We start from the raw sequence: 18,498 nt of genomic DNA on the forward strand, positions 1-18,498 counted from the left end.
TACGAACGTGCGAGGACGTCGCGCCTTAGCAATCGCTAAACCAACTCCGAGAGGTTATTGACCACGCCGGAGCACGATCAACCTGACCACGAGGGTCTGTTTCCTGCAAGCAAACGAAGAACAAGCAAGAAACTAAGATTGCAATCTGGATATTGCGAATATAAGATGAAAGCTTTATTGATCAAGGTGGGGTTCTGTGACGCCTTTGTCTGGTCGTTGAACACAAACGAAGTACGCGAAGTTGCAGCTATGGCGAACTTTTAATCTAAACAAAACCCAAAGTCTAAACGATGCCCTAAGGGCTGTATATATGGAGGAAGAGGGGGGGGAATTTCGTGGCCCTTGGTGGAGGGGTCCGAAATCAACCCTATCTCTTGTTTCCCCACACATACGGACTCTAAAAATAGCCTATACTTATGTATTTCGAAATTACATGGGCCTGGCCCAATAATAAGGTGACGCAGCACCTAAAATAGCCTCGGGACGAAATTTATGAAGTGGCATCTTGTATATTTCGTCCAAGGCTTCATGCACCCATTATGGTGGCTTCAAAGTCCTGAAATCATCACTTGTAACTTCGTTCTTATTTCCCTTGCGCATGCCATCATCTCCATGCTTGTTCTTGCTCCAATGTTCATCCTTCTCCAAGCTAGGCCCTTCATTTGTAAGCAAAACAAATGTATCCAATTTAGGCAGCATCATATTCTCATGAACATTAGAATCATTACCAAGAAACGAAAGTACCTGGTAATTTAGTTGGCGTGCACGAGCTCTAGTAATTGGTCCAGTATGTATAGCAGCAGGGGCTGTGGGTGTAACAATTGTATTGATGTCCTCATCAATATGCCTCCATACTATGCAATACTCCCTTGTCATTTCTTATGATGAGCATGATACATACACTTGTTGGGTATCTCACCACACGAATGATAGGTTTTGCACTTCTGCTAACCTCATTTGTTTTTCCGAGTGTTTATCATGTTCTTTCATTTTGAAGGATTCACAAGGCATTACCGTCATGAGACATATTGGTTATGTGAAGGCATACATGATGTGCGACTCCATCATCTTTGAGAAACTCCTAAAGGTGACCTCTTTCCCTTTGAGCCATCCTCAAATACGCATATTGGATGGGTCACTCTTTCATTGTTGTCTCCTTCTTGTTGTCTACATGATACATCTCATGACCGGAGGAGCGACATTGGAGATTGGCTACATGGACCTTCATATTGAGGAGCGCTCACACTTATTGGATGCACCTTCGGAACTCCACTCATGCCTCGACATCGAGCTTTGGTACACCAACACCTCCATATTTGTTGATTGTGCTAATACATGTCATGCTCGATGGACATATCATACTCACCGCAATTTTGCACCCTATGCATGGATTGACTCACATTATGCTTGTCTTGTTGCATCTATTTCCATGTCATCCATGATATATGAGCTTGTTCACTTCCTTAGCAAATTTGTTGTGATCTTGATGGCATATTCATATGATAGAGGCAAAGGTGTCCCGTCTTTCGATGAGATGGTGGATTTCGCTTTGGTGGAAGTCGACTTTGACGATCCGACTACGAACGTGCGAGGACGTCGCGCCTTAGCAATCGCTAAACCAACTCTGAGAGGTTATTGACCACGCCGGAGCACGATCAACCTGACCACGAGGGTCTGTTTCCTGCGAGCAAACGAAGAACAAGCAAGAAACTAAGATTGCAATCTGGATATTGCGAATATAAGATGAAAGCTTTATTGATCAAGGTGGGGTTCTGTGACGCCTCTGGTCGTTGAACACAAACGAAGTACGCGAAGTTGCAGCTATGGCGAACTTTTAATCTAAACAAAACCCCCAAAGTCTAAACGATGCCCTAAGGGCTGTATATATGGAGGAAGAGGGGGGAATTTCGTGGCCCTTGGTGGGGGGGTCCGAAATCAACCCTATCTCTTGTTTCCCCACACATACGGACTCTAAAAATAGCCTATACTTATGTATTTCGAAATTACATGGGCCTGGCCCAATAATAAGGTGACGCAGCACCTAAAATAGCCTCGGGACGAAATTTATGAAGTGGCATCTTGTATATTTCGTCCAAGGCTTCATGCACCCATTATGGTGGCTTCAAAGTCCTGAAATCATCACTTGTAACTCCGTTCTTGTTCCCCTTGCGCATGCCATCATCTCCATGCTTGTTCTTGCTCCAATGTTCATCCTTCTCCAAGCTAGGCCCTTCATTTGTAAGCAAAACAAATGTATCCAATTTAGGCAGCATCATATTCTCATGAACATTAGAATCATTACCAAGAAACGAAAGTACCTGGTAATTTAGTTGGCGTGCGCGAGCTCTAGTAATTGGTCTAGTATGTATAGCAGCAGGGCCTGTGGGTGTAACAATGGTATTGATGTCCTCATCATCCTCCCCTTCTTGAAATGAAGTCGTCCTCGACGAAAACTCATCTTCCTCACCCAAATAAGGCTTCAAATCTGCAATGTTAAAAGTGGGACTAACCCCAAAATCTGCAGGCAGCTCAAGTTTATATGCATTATCATTTATTTTCTCTAACACCTTAAAGGGACCATCAGCCCGTGGCATGAGCTTTGATTTGCGCAAATCAGGAAATCTATCCTTACGCAAATGTAACCAAACAAGATCTCCAGGTGCAAACACAACATGTTTTCTACCCTTATCTCCAGCAAGTTTATATTTGGCATTCATACGCTCAATGTTTTCCTTAGTTAACTTATGCATTTTTAAAATCAATTCAGCACGTTGTTTAGCATCAAAATTAACCTTCTCCGAAGATGGAAGAGGCAACAAATCAATAGGTGCACGAGGTAGGAAACCATACACAACTTCAAAAGGGCACATCTTAGTAGTAGAATGCAATGAACGATTATAAGCAAATTCAATATGAGGCAAGCATTCCTCCCACATTTTCTTATTACTCTTCAAAACAGCCCTAAGCATAGTAGACAATGTTCTATTGACTACTTCAGTTTGGCCATCAGTTTGGGGGTGACAAGTAGTACTAAAAAGCAGTTTAGTCCCCAACTTAGCCCATAAACATCTCCAAAAGTGGCTAAGAAATTTAGTATCACGATCTGAAACAATAGTATTTGGCACACCATGCAAGCGAATAATTTCACGAAAGAACAAATCAGCAACATTAACAGCATCATCGCTTTTATGACATGGTATAAAGTGTGCCATTTTCGAGAATCTATCCACGACAACAAATATGCTATCCCTCCCCTTCTTTGTTCGAGGTAAACCTAAAACAAAGTACATAGATTGATAGAGGCAAAGGTGTCCCGTCTTTCGATGAGATGATGGATATCGCTTTGGTGGAAGTCGACTTTGACGATCCGACTACGAACGTGCGAGGACGTCGCGCCTTAGCAATCGCTAAACCAACTCCGAGAGGTTATTGACCACGCCGGAGCACGATCAACCTCACCACGAGGGTCTGTTTCCTGCGAGCAAACGAAGAACAAGCAAGAAACTAAGATTGCAATCTGGATACTGCGAATATAAGATGAAAGCTTTATTGATCAAGGTGGGGTTCTGTGACGCCTTTGTCTGGTCGTTGAACACAAACGAAGTACGCGAAGTTGCAGCTATGGCGAACTTTTAATCTAAACAAAACCCACCGTCTAAACGATGCCCTAAGGGCTGTATATATGGAGGAAGAGGGGGGAATTTCGTGGCCCTTGGTGGAGGGGTCCGAAATCAACCCTATCTCTTGTTTCCCCACACATACGGACTCTAAAAATAGCCTATACTTATGTATTTCGAAATTACATGGGCCTGGCCCAATAATAAGGTGACGCAGCACCTAAAATAGCCTCGGGACGAAATTTATGAAGTGGCATCTTGTATATTTCGTCCAAGGCTTCATGCACCCATTATGGTGGCTTCAAAGTTCTGAAATCATCACTTGTAACTCCGTTCTTGTTCCCCTTGCGCATGCCATCATCTCCATGCTTGTTCTTGCTCCAATGTTCATCCTTCTCCAAGCTAGGCCCTTCATTTGTAAGCAAAACAAATGTTTCCAATTTAGGCAGCATCATATTCTCATGAACATTAGAATCATTAAAACAATTGTTACACCCACAGCCCCTGCTGCTATACATACTGGACCAATTACTAGAGCTCGTGCACGCCAACTAAATTACCAGGTACTTTCAGAAGAGGAAGGCACGTCCTCGAATGAAAATAATGCCTCTTTGCACACAAAAGCATAGCAAACAGATTTGCTGAAATCTAGCTCATCAATATCAGATTTGGTGGCAAATAAACATGCACTTTTCAATTTAATTTCAGAAGCAACACTAGATGGTTTATTATTAGGCTTCATTTGTTGCTCGAATTCTTTTGCCACAATCTGATTTTCACTCTTATTCGTCTCCTGTTTTGCTTTATTAGCTCTATTCTTTCAAAATGGAATCAGGAGTCATAGGAAGCAAAGTAATATTTTTATCCTTATGAACAAGAGTATAGTGATTGTTTCTACCATGGTGTACAGAATTTTTATCAAATTGCCATGGTCTACCAAGTAATAAGGAACATGCTTGCATAGGTACCACATCACAATCAACATAATCAGCATATGTAGAGATACTAAAATGCACACGAACAGTACGTGTTACCTTAACCTTGCCGCTGTTGTTGAACCATTGGATGTAGTAAGGATGTGGATGTGGTCTTGTGGTGAGAGAAAGCTTCTCCACCATCTCCATGCTAGCCAAGTTGTTGCAGCTCCCTCCGTCTATTATGACGCGCACAGAACGTTCCTTCACAACTCCCTTGGTATGGAACAAATTGTGCCTCTGATTTTGCTCAGCTTGTGTGACCTGCACACTCAAAACACGTTGAGCAACTAAACATTCATACCTGTCAGCGTCTTCAGGAGCCATGTATTGCGTCTCATGATTAGAATCATCTCCACCATGTTCTTCACGTGTAATAAGAGCCAATGTCTCCTCATCATAGTCACTAGCGGACTCATATCCAACATCCGCAGTAGCAATCATCACACGCGGAGATTTGCATTCCCTCGCATAATGACCTCCTCCCTTACAACGACGACAAATAATATCACTTGTGTGCCCTGTTGATGCCATGGAAGAAGAAGAACGCTGTGCAGGCCCCGCAGGTGCGCTCTTGGCAGATAATGGTGGTTGTGCCTGTTTTCTTGTATCACGGCTGGAGGTGGCACCGGATGGAGGTGCTGGTGCAGTTGAAGTAGAAGATGCACGTGGTGTCCATGATGAAGGTCGGCCTGCAGAAAAGTTAGTTCGCCCCAATGCTTGTCGATCCTGCACTTCACGTTCAGCTTTACAAGCAAGATGGAATAAACGAGTGATAGTAGTATACTCCTTATAGTCTAGAATGGTCTGAATCTCTCTATTTAATCCACCCAGAAAACGTGCAAGCATAGCTTCATTCTCCTCAACAATACCACATCTAATCATGCCAGTTTGTAATTCCTGATAATATTCCTCTACAGAATTTTTCCCTTGTCTTAAACGCTGCAATTTTTGAAGCAATTCACGTTGATAATATGGTGGAACCCAACGCGTACGCATAGCAGTTTTCAAAGCAGCCCAAGTAGTTGGAATAGGATATAATCTACAATGTTCAAACCACCATACACATGCAAAACTAGTGAAAGCACAAACAGCAGCAGCAACTCGTCTCTCCTCAGGATATTGTGAACATGTAAATCGTTGTTCAGTTTCTAACTCCCAAGTAAGATATATATCAGGAACATATCTACCCTCAAATGGTGATAGAGGCAAGGGTGTCCCGATCTTTCGATGAGATGATAACTATCGATTTGGTGGAGACGACTTTGGCGATCCGACTACAAACGTGCACGACGTTGCGCCTTAGCAATCGCTAAACCAATCTTCTGAGGTTACTGACGATGCCGGAAGCACGGTCAGCCTGACCACGAAGGTCTATTCCTGCGAGCAATCGAAGAACGAGCAAGAATATGATAAAGCAATCTGAATATTGCAAATATATATGAGGTATTGATAATGGTGGGGATCCGTAAGCGGTCTTGGTCTGGTCGTTGGACACAAACGAAGTACACGAAGTTGCGTTGGCTAACTTTTAACTAAACAAATCCCACCGTCTAAACGATGCCCTAAGGGCTGTATATATGGAGGAAGAGGGGGGAATTTCGTGGCCCTTGGTGGAGGAGTCCGAAATCAACCCTATCTCTTGTTTCCCCACACATATGGACTCTAAAAATAGCCTATACTTATGTATTTCGAAATTACATGGGCCTGGCCCAATAATAAGGTGACGCAGCACCTAAAATAGCCTCGGGACGAAATTTATGAAGTGGCATCTTGTATATTTCGTCCAAGGCTTCATGCACCCATTATGGTGGCTTCAAAGTCCTGAAATCATCACTTGTAACTCCGTTCTTGTTCCCCTTGCGCATGCCATCATCTCCATGCTTGTTCTTGCTCCAATGTTCATCCTTCTCCAAGCTAGGCCCTTCATTTGTAAGCAAAACAAATGTATCCAATTTAGGCAGCATCATATTCTCATGAACATTAGAATCATTACCAAGAAACGAAAGTACCTGGTAATTTAGTTGGCGTGCGCGAGCTCTAGTAATTGGTCTAGTATGTATAGCAGCAGGGCCTGTGGGTGTAACAATGGTATTGATGTCCTCATCATCCTCCCCTTCTTGAAATGAAGTCGTCCTCGACGAAAACTCATCTTCCTCACCCAAATAAGGCTTCAAATCTGCAATGTTAAAAGTGGGACTAACCCCAAAATCTGCAGGCAGCTCAAGTTTATATGCATTATCATTTATTTTCTCTAACACCTTAAAGGGACCATCAGCCCGTGGCATGAGCTTTGATTTGCGCAAATCAGGAAATCTATCCTTACGCAAATGTAACCAAACAAGATCTCCAGGTGCAAACACAACATGTTTTCTACCCTTATCTCCAGCAAGTTTATATTTGGCATTCATACGCTCAATGTTTTCCTTAGTTAACTTATGCATTTTTAAAATCAATTCAGCACGTTGTTTAGCATCAAAATTAACCTTCTCCGAAGATGGAAGAGGCAACAAATCAATAGGTGCACGAGGTAGGAAACCATACACAACTTCAAAAGGGCACATCTTAGTAGTAGAATGCAATGAACGATTATAAGCAAATTCAATATGAGGCAAGCATTCCTCCCACATTTTCTTATTACTCTTCAAAACAGCCCTAAGCATAGTAGACAATGTTCTATTGACTACTTCAGTTTGGCCATCAGTTTGGGGGTGACAAGTAGTACTAAAAAGCAGTTTAGTCCCCAACTTAGCCCATAAACATCTCCAAAAGTGGCTAAGAAATTTAGTATCACGATCTGAAACAATAGTATTTGGCACACCATGCAAGCGAATAATTTCACGAAAGAACAAATCAGCAACATTAACAGCATCATCGCTTTTATGACATGGTATAAAGTGTGCCATTTTCGAGAATCTATCCACGACAACAAATATGCTATCCCTCCCCTTCTTTGTTTGAGGTAAACCTAAAACAAAGTCCATAGATATATCCTCCCAAGGAACACTAGGTACAGGCAAAGGCATATATAAACCACGAGGATTGAGTCGTGACTTAGCTTTTTGACATGTAGTGCAGCGAGCAATAAAACGCTCAACATCCCGTCTCATCTTTGGCCAAAAGAAATGTGTAGCAAGTACGTCCTCCGTCTTCTTGACGCCAAAGTGTCCCATTAATCCTCCTCCATGCGCCTCCTGCAACAACAAAAGACGAACGGAGCTAGCTGGAATGCATAGCTTGTTAGCACGAAACACAAATCCATCGTTAACGAAAAACTTGTTCCACATTCTTCCTTCTTTACAATTCTGCATTACATCTTTAAAATCAGCATCATGCACATATTGATCTTTGATGGTCTCCGAACCAAATATTTTGAAGTCAAGTTGTGAAAGCATAGTATAGCGACGAGACAATGCATCAGCAATAACATTTTCTTTTCCCTTCTTGTGTTTAATGACATAAGGGAAAGTCTCAATGAATTCAACCCATTTAGCATGTCTACGATTCAGTTTAGCTTGACTTTTAATATGTTTCAAAGATTCATGATCAGAATGTATAACAAATTCTTTGGGCCATAAATAATGTTGCCATGTTTCTAAAGTCCGAACAAGAGCATATAATTCTTTATCATAAGTAGAATAATTCAGACTAGGCCCACTCAATTTTTCAGAAAAGTATGCAACAGGTTTGCCATCTTGTAATAACACACCTCCTAATCCAATTCCACTAGCATCACATCCAAGCTCAAAAGTCTTATTAAAATCAGGAAGTTGGAGTAAAGGAGCATGTGTCAACTTATCTTTCAATACCGTGAAGGCTTCTTCCTGTGCGGTACCCCAAAGAAAAGGCACATCTTTCTTTGTAAGCTCATTGAGAGGTGCAGCAATGGTGCTGAAATCTCTCACAAAACGCCTATAGAATCCAGCGAGGCCAAGAAAACTCCTCACTTGTGTGACCGTTTTGGGCTGCGGCCAACTCTCAATAGCTTCAATCTTGGCTTTATCAACTTCAATTCCCTGTGGAGTAACAACATAGCCAAGAAAAGATACTCGGTCGGTGCAAAAGGTGCACTTCCCAAGGTTACCAAACAAACGTGCATCACGTAGAGCAATAAAAACAGCACGTAAATGTTCCAAATGTTCTTCCAAAGATCTGCTATAAATCAATATGTCATCAAAGTAAACTACCACAAATCGTAAAATGAAAGCACGTAAAACTTCGTTCATTAATCTCATGAAAGTACTAGGTGCATTAGTTAACCCAAAAGGCATGACTAACCACTCATATAATCCAAACTTAGTTTTGAATGCTGTTTTCCATTCATCTCCCAATTTCATACGAATTTGATGGTATCCACTACGCAAATCAACTTTGGAGAATATTGTAGAGCCACTCAATTCATCAAGCATATCATCTAGCCTATGAATAGGATGACGATAACGAATAGTAATATTATTAATGCCTCTACAATCAACACACATACGTGATGTACCATCCTTTTTCGGCACTAGAATAATAGGAACAGCACAAGGACTAAGGGATTCGCGTATATAACCTTTGTCGAGAAGCTCTTGTACTTGACGCATAATCTCCTTCGTCTCCTCTGGATTGGTACGGTATGGTGCACGGTTTGGCAGTGAAGCACCGGGAATTCAGTCAATCTGATGCTCAATCCCTTGAATAGGCGGTAATCCCGGTGGCACGTCTTGTGGAAAGACGTCAGCGAACTCCTGCAAAATGTTAGTGACAGCAGGAGGCAAAGAGGAAGGCACGTCCTCGAATGAAAATAATGCCTCTTTGCACACAAAAGCATAGCAAACAGATTTGCTGAAATCTAGCTCATCAATATTAGATTTGGTGGCAAATAAACATGCACTTTTCAATTTAATTTCAGAAGCAACACTAGATGGTTTATTATTAGGCTTCATTTGCTGCTCAAATTCTTTTGCCACAATCTGATTTTCACTCTTATTCGTCTCCTGTTTTGCTTTATTAGCTCTATTAATATCATCTTTCAAAATGGAATCAGGAGTCATAGGAAGCAAAGTAATATTTTTATCCTTATGAACAAGAGTATAGTGATTGTTTCTACCATGGTGTACAGAATTTTTATCAAATTGCCATGGTCTACCAAGTAATAAGGAACATGCTTGCATAGGTACCACATCACAATCAACATAATCAGCATATGTAGAGATACTAAAATGCACACGAACAGTACGTGTTACCTTAACCTTGCCGATGTTGTTGAACCATTGGATGTAGTAAGGATGTGGATGTGGTCTTGTGGTGAGAGAAAGCTTCTCCACCATCTCCATGCTAGCCAAGTTGTTGCAGCTCCCTCCGTCTATTATGACGCGCACAGAACGTTCCTTCACAACTCCCTTGGTATGGAACAAATTGTGCCTCTGATTTTGGTCAGCTTGTGTGACCTGCACACTCAAAACACGTTGAGCAACTAAACATTCATACCTGTCAGCGTCTTCAGGAGCCATGTATTGCGTCTCATGATCAGAATCATCTCCACTGATAGAGGCAAAGGTGTCCCGTCTTTCGATGAGATGGTGGATTTCGCTTTGGTGGAAGTGGACTTTGACGATCCGACTACGAACGTGCGAGGACGTCGCGCCTTAGCAATCGCTAACCCAACTCCGAGAGGTTATTGACCACGCCAGAGCACGATCAACCTGACCACGAGGGTCTGTTTCCTGCGAGCAAACGAAGAACAAGCAAGAAACTAAGATTGCAATCTGGATATTGCGAATATAAGATGAAAGCTTTATTGATCAAGGTGGGGTTCTGTGACGCCTTTGTCTGGTCGTTGAACACAAACGAAGTACGCGAAGTTGCAGCTATGGCGAACTTTTAATCTAAACAAAACCCAAAGTCTAAACGATGCCCTAAGGGCTGTATATATGGAGGAAGAGGGGGGGAATTTCGTGGCCCTTGGTGGAGGGGTCCGAAATCAACCCTATCTCTTGTTTCCCCACACATACGGACTCTAAAAATAGCCTATACTTATGTATTTCGAAATTACATGGGCCTGGCCCAATAATAAGGTGACACAGCACCTAAAATAGCCTCGGGACGAAATTTATGAAGTGGCATCTTGTATATTTCGTCCAAGGCTTCATGCACACATTATGGTGGCTTCAAAGTCCTGAAATCATCACTTGTAACTCCGTTCTTGTTCCCCTTGCGCATGCCATCATCTCCATGCTTGTTCTTGCTCCAATGTTCATCCTTCTCCAAGCTAGGCCCTTCATTTGTAAGCAAAACAAATGTATCCAATTTAGGCAGCATCATATTCTCATGAACATTAGAATCATTACCAAGAAACGAAAGTACCTGGTAATTTAGTTGGCGTGCGCGAGCTCTAGTAATTGGTCCAGTATGTATAGCAGCAGGGCCTGTGGGTGTAACAATGGTATTGATGTCCTCATCAAGAGTACTTCAGATGGGAAGTCTAGCTGTACCAAGCATAAGCTGAACATTTACAGTGTTTGGAGAAATCAGTTACGAGGGAAGATGGGTGAGACATATATAAGTAGCTGTAGATCATTCTGTAAATAGGTCAGAACTTCATATGACCTTCCGGTTTGTGTTAGAGCATTATCATGGTTGTTGTAAGTGTAAAATCATTTTTTGTGATGACTCATTAGTTATGTATCCAGGAAAAGTAGACCCAAGTTGATCATCTGTATAGTTCCTGTTTTTTTGGACGATTTATGGAACCAATGTTACTATTTAAGGGGCTGCCAGGTTTGTCCAGAGAAGCTACCCCCAGTGTTCTAGATAAAATTCTGATGACGAGTGTAGCGGTATGTTTGGCGGAGCTAGAGACTGTTGAAATGCAAGTGGGTGTACGTCTTATATTATGGGACGGAGGGATGTTTGGCAGGTTCAGGCCCTAGGTAATACTCTTTCCATGTTGGTGGTTTTGCTCGTTTTATACAAACTAGTAATGGTGCACGTGCAAATGCACGTATCATCGGATGCACCAAATTTGTTTATGGAATGAAAAAGTTCTTATTCCATTTTCAAGCTAGTAATAATGTGTAGCGATTATATACACACATCAACTGATGTAAATTCGATAAAAGAACATTACAAGTTTATTAATAATAGACTCAATGAATTCATCAGCTTCAGCTTATACCCTTGAATGGCAGTCCAACAACTAATCCCAAAATGAGAACATATATCTTATAGTCCAGAAAAGTTTCATGAATTATATTTCATGAAAATATACAAATAAGTTAATTCTTGAGCATGCTTCACCCATTCTCATATAGAAATCGTTTGTTGTGTATCAAGAGTTTAACTTAGGACTTGTGTATGTTCAACACTTCAAGTAATATAAATATAGATCAACGCTTGTGTGTTGCTATGTTCACAATACTCACCAAAGATAACAATGACACATAGCTAAACTGTAAATAACATATGCAACTGCCTTCAGATATATATGTTTTACACTCAGACAATTGTGATTATTGTGCCGGAGTAACTATGGAACAAACTCTGTATTAGAATAATAGCCTTGTATTGGTTTAACTGCATTATGTGCAGTCACAAGCAGTAATCTCCATCGCCTGAAAAAATCATGCACTCGACATTGAAAATGTCAAAATTTGTTGCATTTTTGCCCTCCAGCAACAGAGCCCGCTCCTTTGTACTTCACCGGTGCCTGCAATTTAGTATCAACGATTCACTGAGTTCCAAGCACAATCACAAGTCTACAAGGTGACAAAATTTAGACAGCAGCTCACCTATAACCATGGTCTTTGTTGGCCACACTGGACACATCCTGCTGCCCCTCAAATCCTAGACTTGACTGAAGTTCTGAAGAGAAAGTCTGAGCATAAATTATACTCCCTCCGTCCATTATGAACCACATACGGATGTATATAGATGCATTTTAGAGTGTAGATTCACTCATTTTGCTCCGTATGTAGTCCATAGTGTAATCTCTACAAAGACTTATATTTAGGAACAGAGGGAGTAAGAGACACTGTTTGCAAACTGATAGCACGAAGTAATGAAAATCTGAAGAAAAAAGTTGATATATGCATCTTCTCCACTGCAAAATAAATTGAATGAAGCTGCAATACTCTACTATGTAGATGGTTGAAGGGCATGACCAGGTCGAGCGACCACGGAAGCAGTGAACAACACATGCAATGTTGTGGCGACAAAATAGAATTAACACATTTCAGCATAGCCTTCAAAAAACTGCCAATAACATTTGCATGCTAAATCCAAGTTTATGGAGGAGTAAAGTATGTGGATGGATGCAATGTATTACTCAGGAGTGTTGCATATTAATCAAGTATAAAATATGTTTTCCATCCAATTTTTATGTGTTAAAAGTTTGAGATAAAGGGTGTCTTGGAGCTCTGATATCTGCCAAGGAAATAAGAAAGATATTTGAGCTCACCATGTCCGAGTGCCTAAATGAGAACCACAAAATGTAAATATCATGGTTTAATTATGGCGAAAATCCAAGGCAATGCTTACGGAAGTAGAGATAGCTAATTATTTTTTTCGATGATAGCTTTGTTGTGGGCCGTGAATCATCCAATTAGCATAGACGCATCCCAAATTAGGGGAAATGCACCATCATTTGTCATATGTATTACCTGGTGCATATAGCTGCGGAAAAGCTCATTCCATTTCTTCAGTCCTACAAAACACTTTGGAGGAATAACACCCGTTTTATTCTTCTGGTTGCTTTATGTGTGACAAGAATAAGAAGATAATTATATTTTGCAATGTGATATCTGTTCCATCTTCAGGGTGATCCAGCATAGCCACTTTTATCAAATCATACATCTGAAACAAGTAAAAGCCCTCCAGGTTAAATAAAGCGCCTATACATCATCTAGTGAGTTAAACACATGCCTGTCACTAATCATAGAGATCAAGCAAGAAAATAACAAGTGCTATCCCATGAACTTCTCCATTTTACATGCACTATAGTTACACTTACGTCTATGTTTATTCAATCACAAAGACTTTTGGGCTTTTTCCACAGTCCAAAAAAGTCCTGAATTTGACACAAACGCCACTCCAAGAGGTTAGTGGGTACTACCAAATGTTGGGCTTTTCAAGAAACATTAAAACCATTAAGCTACGCGTGAAGGGCGGCCAACCAGCTATGCCACGTGGCGCAAGCTGGTTGGCCGTAGTGAGAAATCTTTTGGATTTTTTAGATTAAGGTATTTTTTAAATGTATTTTTTAGATGAAGATGAGGACCTATAGTATTTTTAAATGTAGGGTTATGCAAAGTGGCACTCACTGGTAGTCTGTTGTGGTATTTTTTTTCTTTTTTACTTCATTGAATACGCACGAAAAAAATCAAGCCTGGTTCAGTCCAAGGCACGTGCCAAACCTGAATATAGTGGCATTGAGAGAGATCAAGAGGGGAAGGAAGATGCACTACTACATCCTATATGATGTGGCACAACACAGGAGGAATTTACCAAGAAATCTTGCCATGGATCTGAGAGACTAGGAGAGATGAAAAAACAACCAGGAGAAACTCATCTTTGCATCATCAGCATTGGATGTGCTCGCACAATTGCTTTGCATAGTGGCATAACATGATAGTTTTCCACCCTGTAGACATAAACTCAGATTCAAAGTTTATTGTATTTTGAAAACATAATTGTAGAAAGGAAAACAGATGCACCTTGAGACAAGTTACTTGCAGCAAAACAATATCAATGAGAGAATATAAAGTGCAAGAATGTAATTATATAATTTGCTGAAGACTGAAATACTTCAGACTTGTTACTTCTTACTATTATGTCGCCAAATATTTTTCTTTCTTACTGTCTTATCAATAATTGAAGTATCCCAGGCAAAGTTATCCTAGTTGGTCTAGCGACCCAACCCGGTAAGAGTCGAAGTCTCTATGCTTACCATGCTAGTCCCTGTATCAACTTGCTAGCACACACAATACTCGATGAAATAACACACATCTCTTTATTACATCGATGGTCCAGTGATAGAGGCGGGGTGTCCCGATCTTTCGATGAGATGATAACTATCGATTTGGTGGAGACGACTTTGACGATCCGACTACAAACGTGCACGACATTGCACCTTAGCAATCGCTAAACCAACTCCGAGAGGTTATTGACCACGCCGGAGCACAATCAACCTGACCACGAAGGTCTATTCCTGCAAGCAATCGAAGAACAAGCAAGAATATGATAAAAGCAATCTGAATATTGCGAGTATATATGAAGTATTGATAAAGGTGGGGATCCGTAAGCGGTCTTGGTCTGGTCGTTGGACACAAACGAAGTACACGAAGTTGCAATGGCTAACTTTTAACTAAACAAATCCCAAGGAAAAGCTACTAGATGGATCTACTTATATATGAGCAAGGGGTGGCGGCCAAGGAGGTGGGAGGACGTCCCAAGGCAGCCTAAAACTAAATCTAGGTCGTACAAGGCCAATGGGCCCAAGTGGAGGTGATGTAACACCTTTGGACTTGTAGTTTGACTCGGATTCTGCTGCAGCATCAGATTGTTTCGTCCACAACTCAACGCTCCGGACGAATTTGAAGGTGATTCCAATTGGGTTGGAAAGTGCACGAAATCTAGTTTCCAACAAAAAAAGAATCACCCAATTCGGAGTCCGTATGAAAACCTTGTGTGCGTTTTGAGTCAGGTGTGTCTGTGCAGTCCGAATCTGAATCCAGAACGTGAGAGACTTGGACTCTATCTTCTCTTGGGCCAAAAGTGACGTGAGAGAACTTTTTGGACAGCAAATAAACATCTCTTTCTTCCTTATCTTCATATGTGGATTGTACAAATGTCCTATACACCTGCAATTAGACAAAACACAAAAGTGTGTGAAGTATTTTTGTTCTGGATAACATAAATAAATTATTGAATAGTTTGCACTAGAAATCACCTGACAAATATGCATATATGCAATATTTTTGGTCATATCCAAGGTAGTCATGTCCTCATCATCCTCCCCTTCTTGAAAATAAAGCCGTCCTCGGCGTTGCTTAATCTGAAATGTGGCTAACAAAAGAGACAAGGTGTACATGTTGTATATGTATATGTCATCCATTTTTACTTCCCTTGATTTTTGCATATATGACACATGAATAGATGAGTAACTTGCATAGTTCATAAAATCTAAAGCCAAAAAATTAGCACAAGAAGTAGAAGGCATGAAAATATTGCAACTCAGTTTGGACATATAAGTGAAGCTCTTATTCATTTCAAAAGATTGACAATGTTCATCATTAAACCATCCCAACATTGGTGAATAAACCTTACTTGCATCAAATTTACATGCTACAACATGCTTAAATAAGCAAACATGCAATAAGTCATTCAACACAGAATCATCACCAAGATTAGAGGTCATATCAAAATGATTAAACATTGGTTCTTTTGCATCAATAGTTAATTCAATGGGTGCACTCAAAATTGTTGGTATTTCAGTTGTTTGATCACATGGCAAAGTCAAATTATCAACGTAGTCCTCTAAAATAGGTGGTGTGATCAAAGTAGTGGGTAGCTCATCAGATGGTGCATTCAAATTGACAAGGCATTCATCATACTCATGTTGAGATGGAAGATCAGTACCTTTGTCATTACCTCTTATGATCAACTCAGATGATGTAGCCACTCTCGGGGGCGATGTGTCACATGGTGGAGGTGATGTAGTCCTGACAACAACGGATGTGGTTGTCATAGTATGCCTAGTAGTTGAAGGAACAATCATATCAACTCTTGGAATGTGCACCATGCGCTTGTTCTCCTCGTGGCCAACACGTCGTTTTATTTCCTGTTCAACTTTGCAAGCAAGATGAAACAAATGGTCCATAGGATAACACTCTTCATGAATTAGTATCTCTTGAATATCACGGTTTAATCCTCCATAAAATCTATCCATAAAATCATCTTCACTTTCTTCTAAAGAGGAATGCAACAAGGTAGTTTGTAAATCATCATAATATTTTGTTACAGTTTCACTACCTTGTTTTAAGTGTTGCAACTTCTTAATCATGTCACGAGTATAATAAGCAGGGACGAAAGTATGTCGCATGGCAAGTTTCAAATCATCCCAAGTAGTAGGTATATAATCAGGGTGTAACCGACAATATTCACTCCACCAAACCAAAGCATAACCAGTGAAAGAACCAACCGCAACCTTAACCTTTTTATGTTCATTGAAATTATTGGAAGCAAATATATTTTTTATGTCGAACTCCCATTCAATATATAAAGCAGGTTTAAAACAGCCATTAAATGGTGGTATAGATACATTAACCTGATCATGTGCATTTGGATGTTTGTGCACCTCTCGTGACGGTTGTGGTATTTGCAAAGGTGGTGGCACGTCTCCCGCGATCGACAAAGCCCATGAATTGACTCTGGATCCTGTCATGATTAGTAGAACAAGAAACAAAACCCAAAAATAATGTTCCTGTAACTACTAGGATGTGGTGGTAAAACGCTCACAGTAAAGCAAATATCAATGTCTTACAAGTTCTTACCATGCAGCAGGCGGTGATCGGCAACCAGCGGTGTCAAGTAACTCCGAATATTGAGTAAAGTGATTGCCAGGGGAGCGTACGTATACACGGTGTAGAAATATGCGGAGCTGGGTTGGCTATATATGGTAGCAAAAGATTAGCAATAATCAATTCAAAGATGCAATGTTGAATAAACGCTCAACGACGGTACTGTGCTGGTCCTAGGCTAGACCGGACTAGAGACGCGAGCCTAGAACACTAATGAGGTCACGGCGTAGCACAACAAGCATCAATGAAGGATACTAAGTAGCTCTTGACAGCAAGATATAAGTGAAATTCACAACGGCAGTGAAGATAATGATGAAAAACAACTGCCAAGCAGGATATACAACAACTCTCTCTCCAACTTTCCTCTTGAAAAGTTTGAGACAATTTTCTGATAAATTCTTTCAAAGAATGCTACTAACTCAAGCTTTCCAATGCAAAAAGAATCACTCAATTCCGAGTTGATATGAGGAGTCAAAGAATTCTAAAACTGGCTTGAAAAATTGGAACAAGTTGTGTTCACGAACTTCGGAGGACAAAAAGACCTATTTAGAAGCCGATTTTGAGGTGTCAAATATTGAACTAGCTTCTGCAACTATTTAGATGCGGCTCGTCGCTATCTTTAATTTGAGTACTCACGGAGCCAAAACGGACTTCGTATGAGGAAGATACACCTGTTTTACTGAACAGTGCGCAAAACAGATTCCAATCCGAATTCAGGTACGAGATTGATTCTAGATAGATCCAATTTTTTTCTTCTCTCTTTTTTTTTTCTCATGCTTTTTTTTTCTTCTCTCTCTTTTTCTTTCCTTTTTTTTCTCTTTTTTTTCTCTATCTTTTTTTTTCTCCCTCTTTTCAAGACAAACTAGATAAGATGCAGATTGGATCAAGCGAAGATGTGAATGACCTCAACTATGATTATGACAATGAACAGTGCATAGCACGTGGTGGAAATTAATAGATGGGATGGTGGACAGCGGAACGGATAATGATGCAGCGGCGGCGTGACTAATGTGAACAGAACTCGAAACTCTAAAGGAACTAGACACTAAGACCAGCAACTGACACGACGATGCAACCGATAATTCAACTATGCAAGCAATGAATAGAAAATTGCAAAGGCTCAGACTGGCTTGGATAAAGGATGAACAGATCTAACTTTTTTTTGTGGCTTTTTCTTGGACAATAGGTAAGAAAATAAATCTAATCTAAGAAAAACTGGAAATTCTCACCGAGCAACCTGAAAACTGATACCACTTGTAGAGGCGGGGTGTCCCGATCTTTCGATGAGATGATAACTATCGATTTGGTGGAGACGACTTTGACGATCCGACTACAAACGTGCACGAC

General features: G+C 40.7%; 1 protein-coding gene across 1 annotated transcript in view; it reads left to right on the forward strand.

Moving 5' to 3' along the window:
• LOC119347093 (NAD-dependent protein deacylase SRT2-like) overlaps window positions 1-11,318 on the forward strand; it is a 46,635-nt gene extending 35,317 nt beyond the window's left edge. The window contains exon 12 of the mRNA XM_037616058.1: window positions 11,041-11,318. Coding sequence (XP_037471955.1) covers window positions 11,041-11,081 — 41 coding nt within the window. The 3' untranslated portion in view covers window positions 11,082-11,318. The remainder of the gene's footprint in view (window positions 1-11,040) is intronic.
• The last annotated feature ends 7,180 nt before the right edge of the window (window positions 11,319-18,498 follow it).

The sequence above is a fragment of the Triticum dicoccoides genome, unplaced genomic scaffold (assembly GCF_002162155.2).
Source record: "Triticum dicoccoides isolate Atlit2015 ecotype Zavitan unplaced genomic scaffold, WEW_v2.0 scaffold58118, whole genome shotgun sequence".
Lineage (NCBI taxonomy): Eukaryota > Viridiplantae > Streptophyta > Magnoliopsida > Poales > Poaceae > Triticum > Triticum dicoccoides.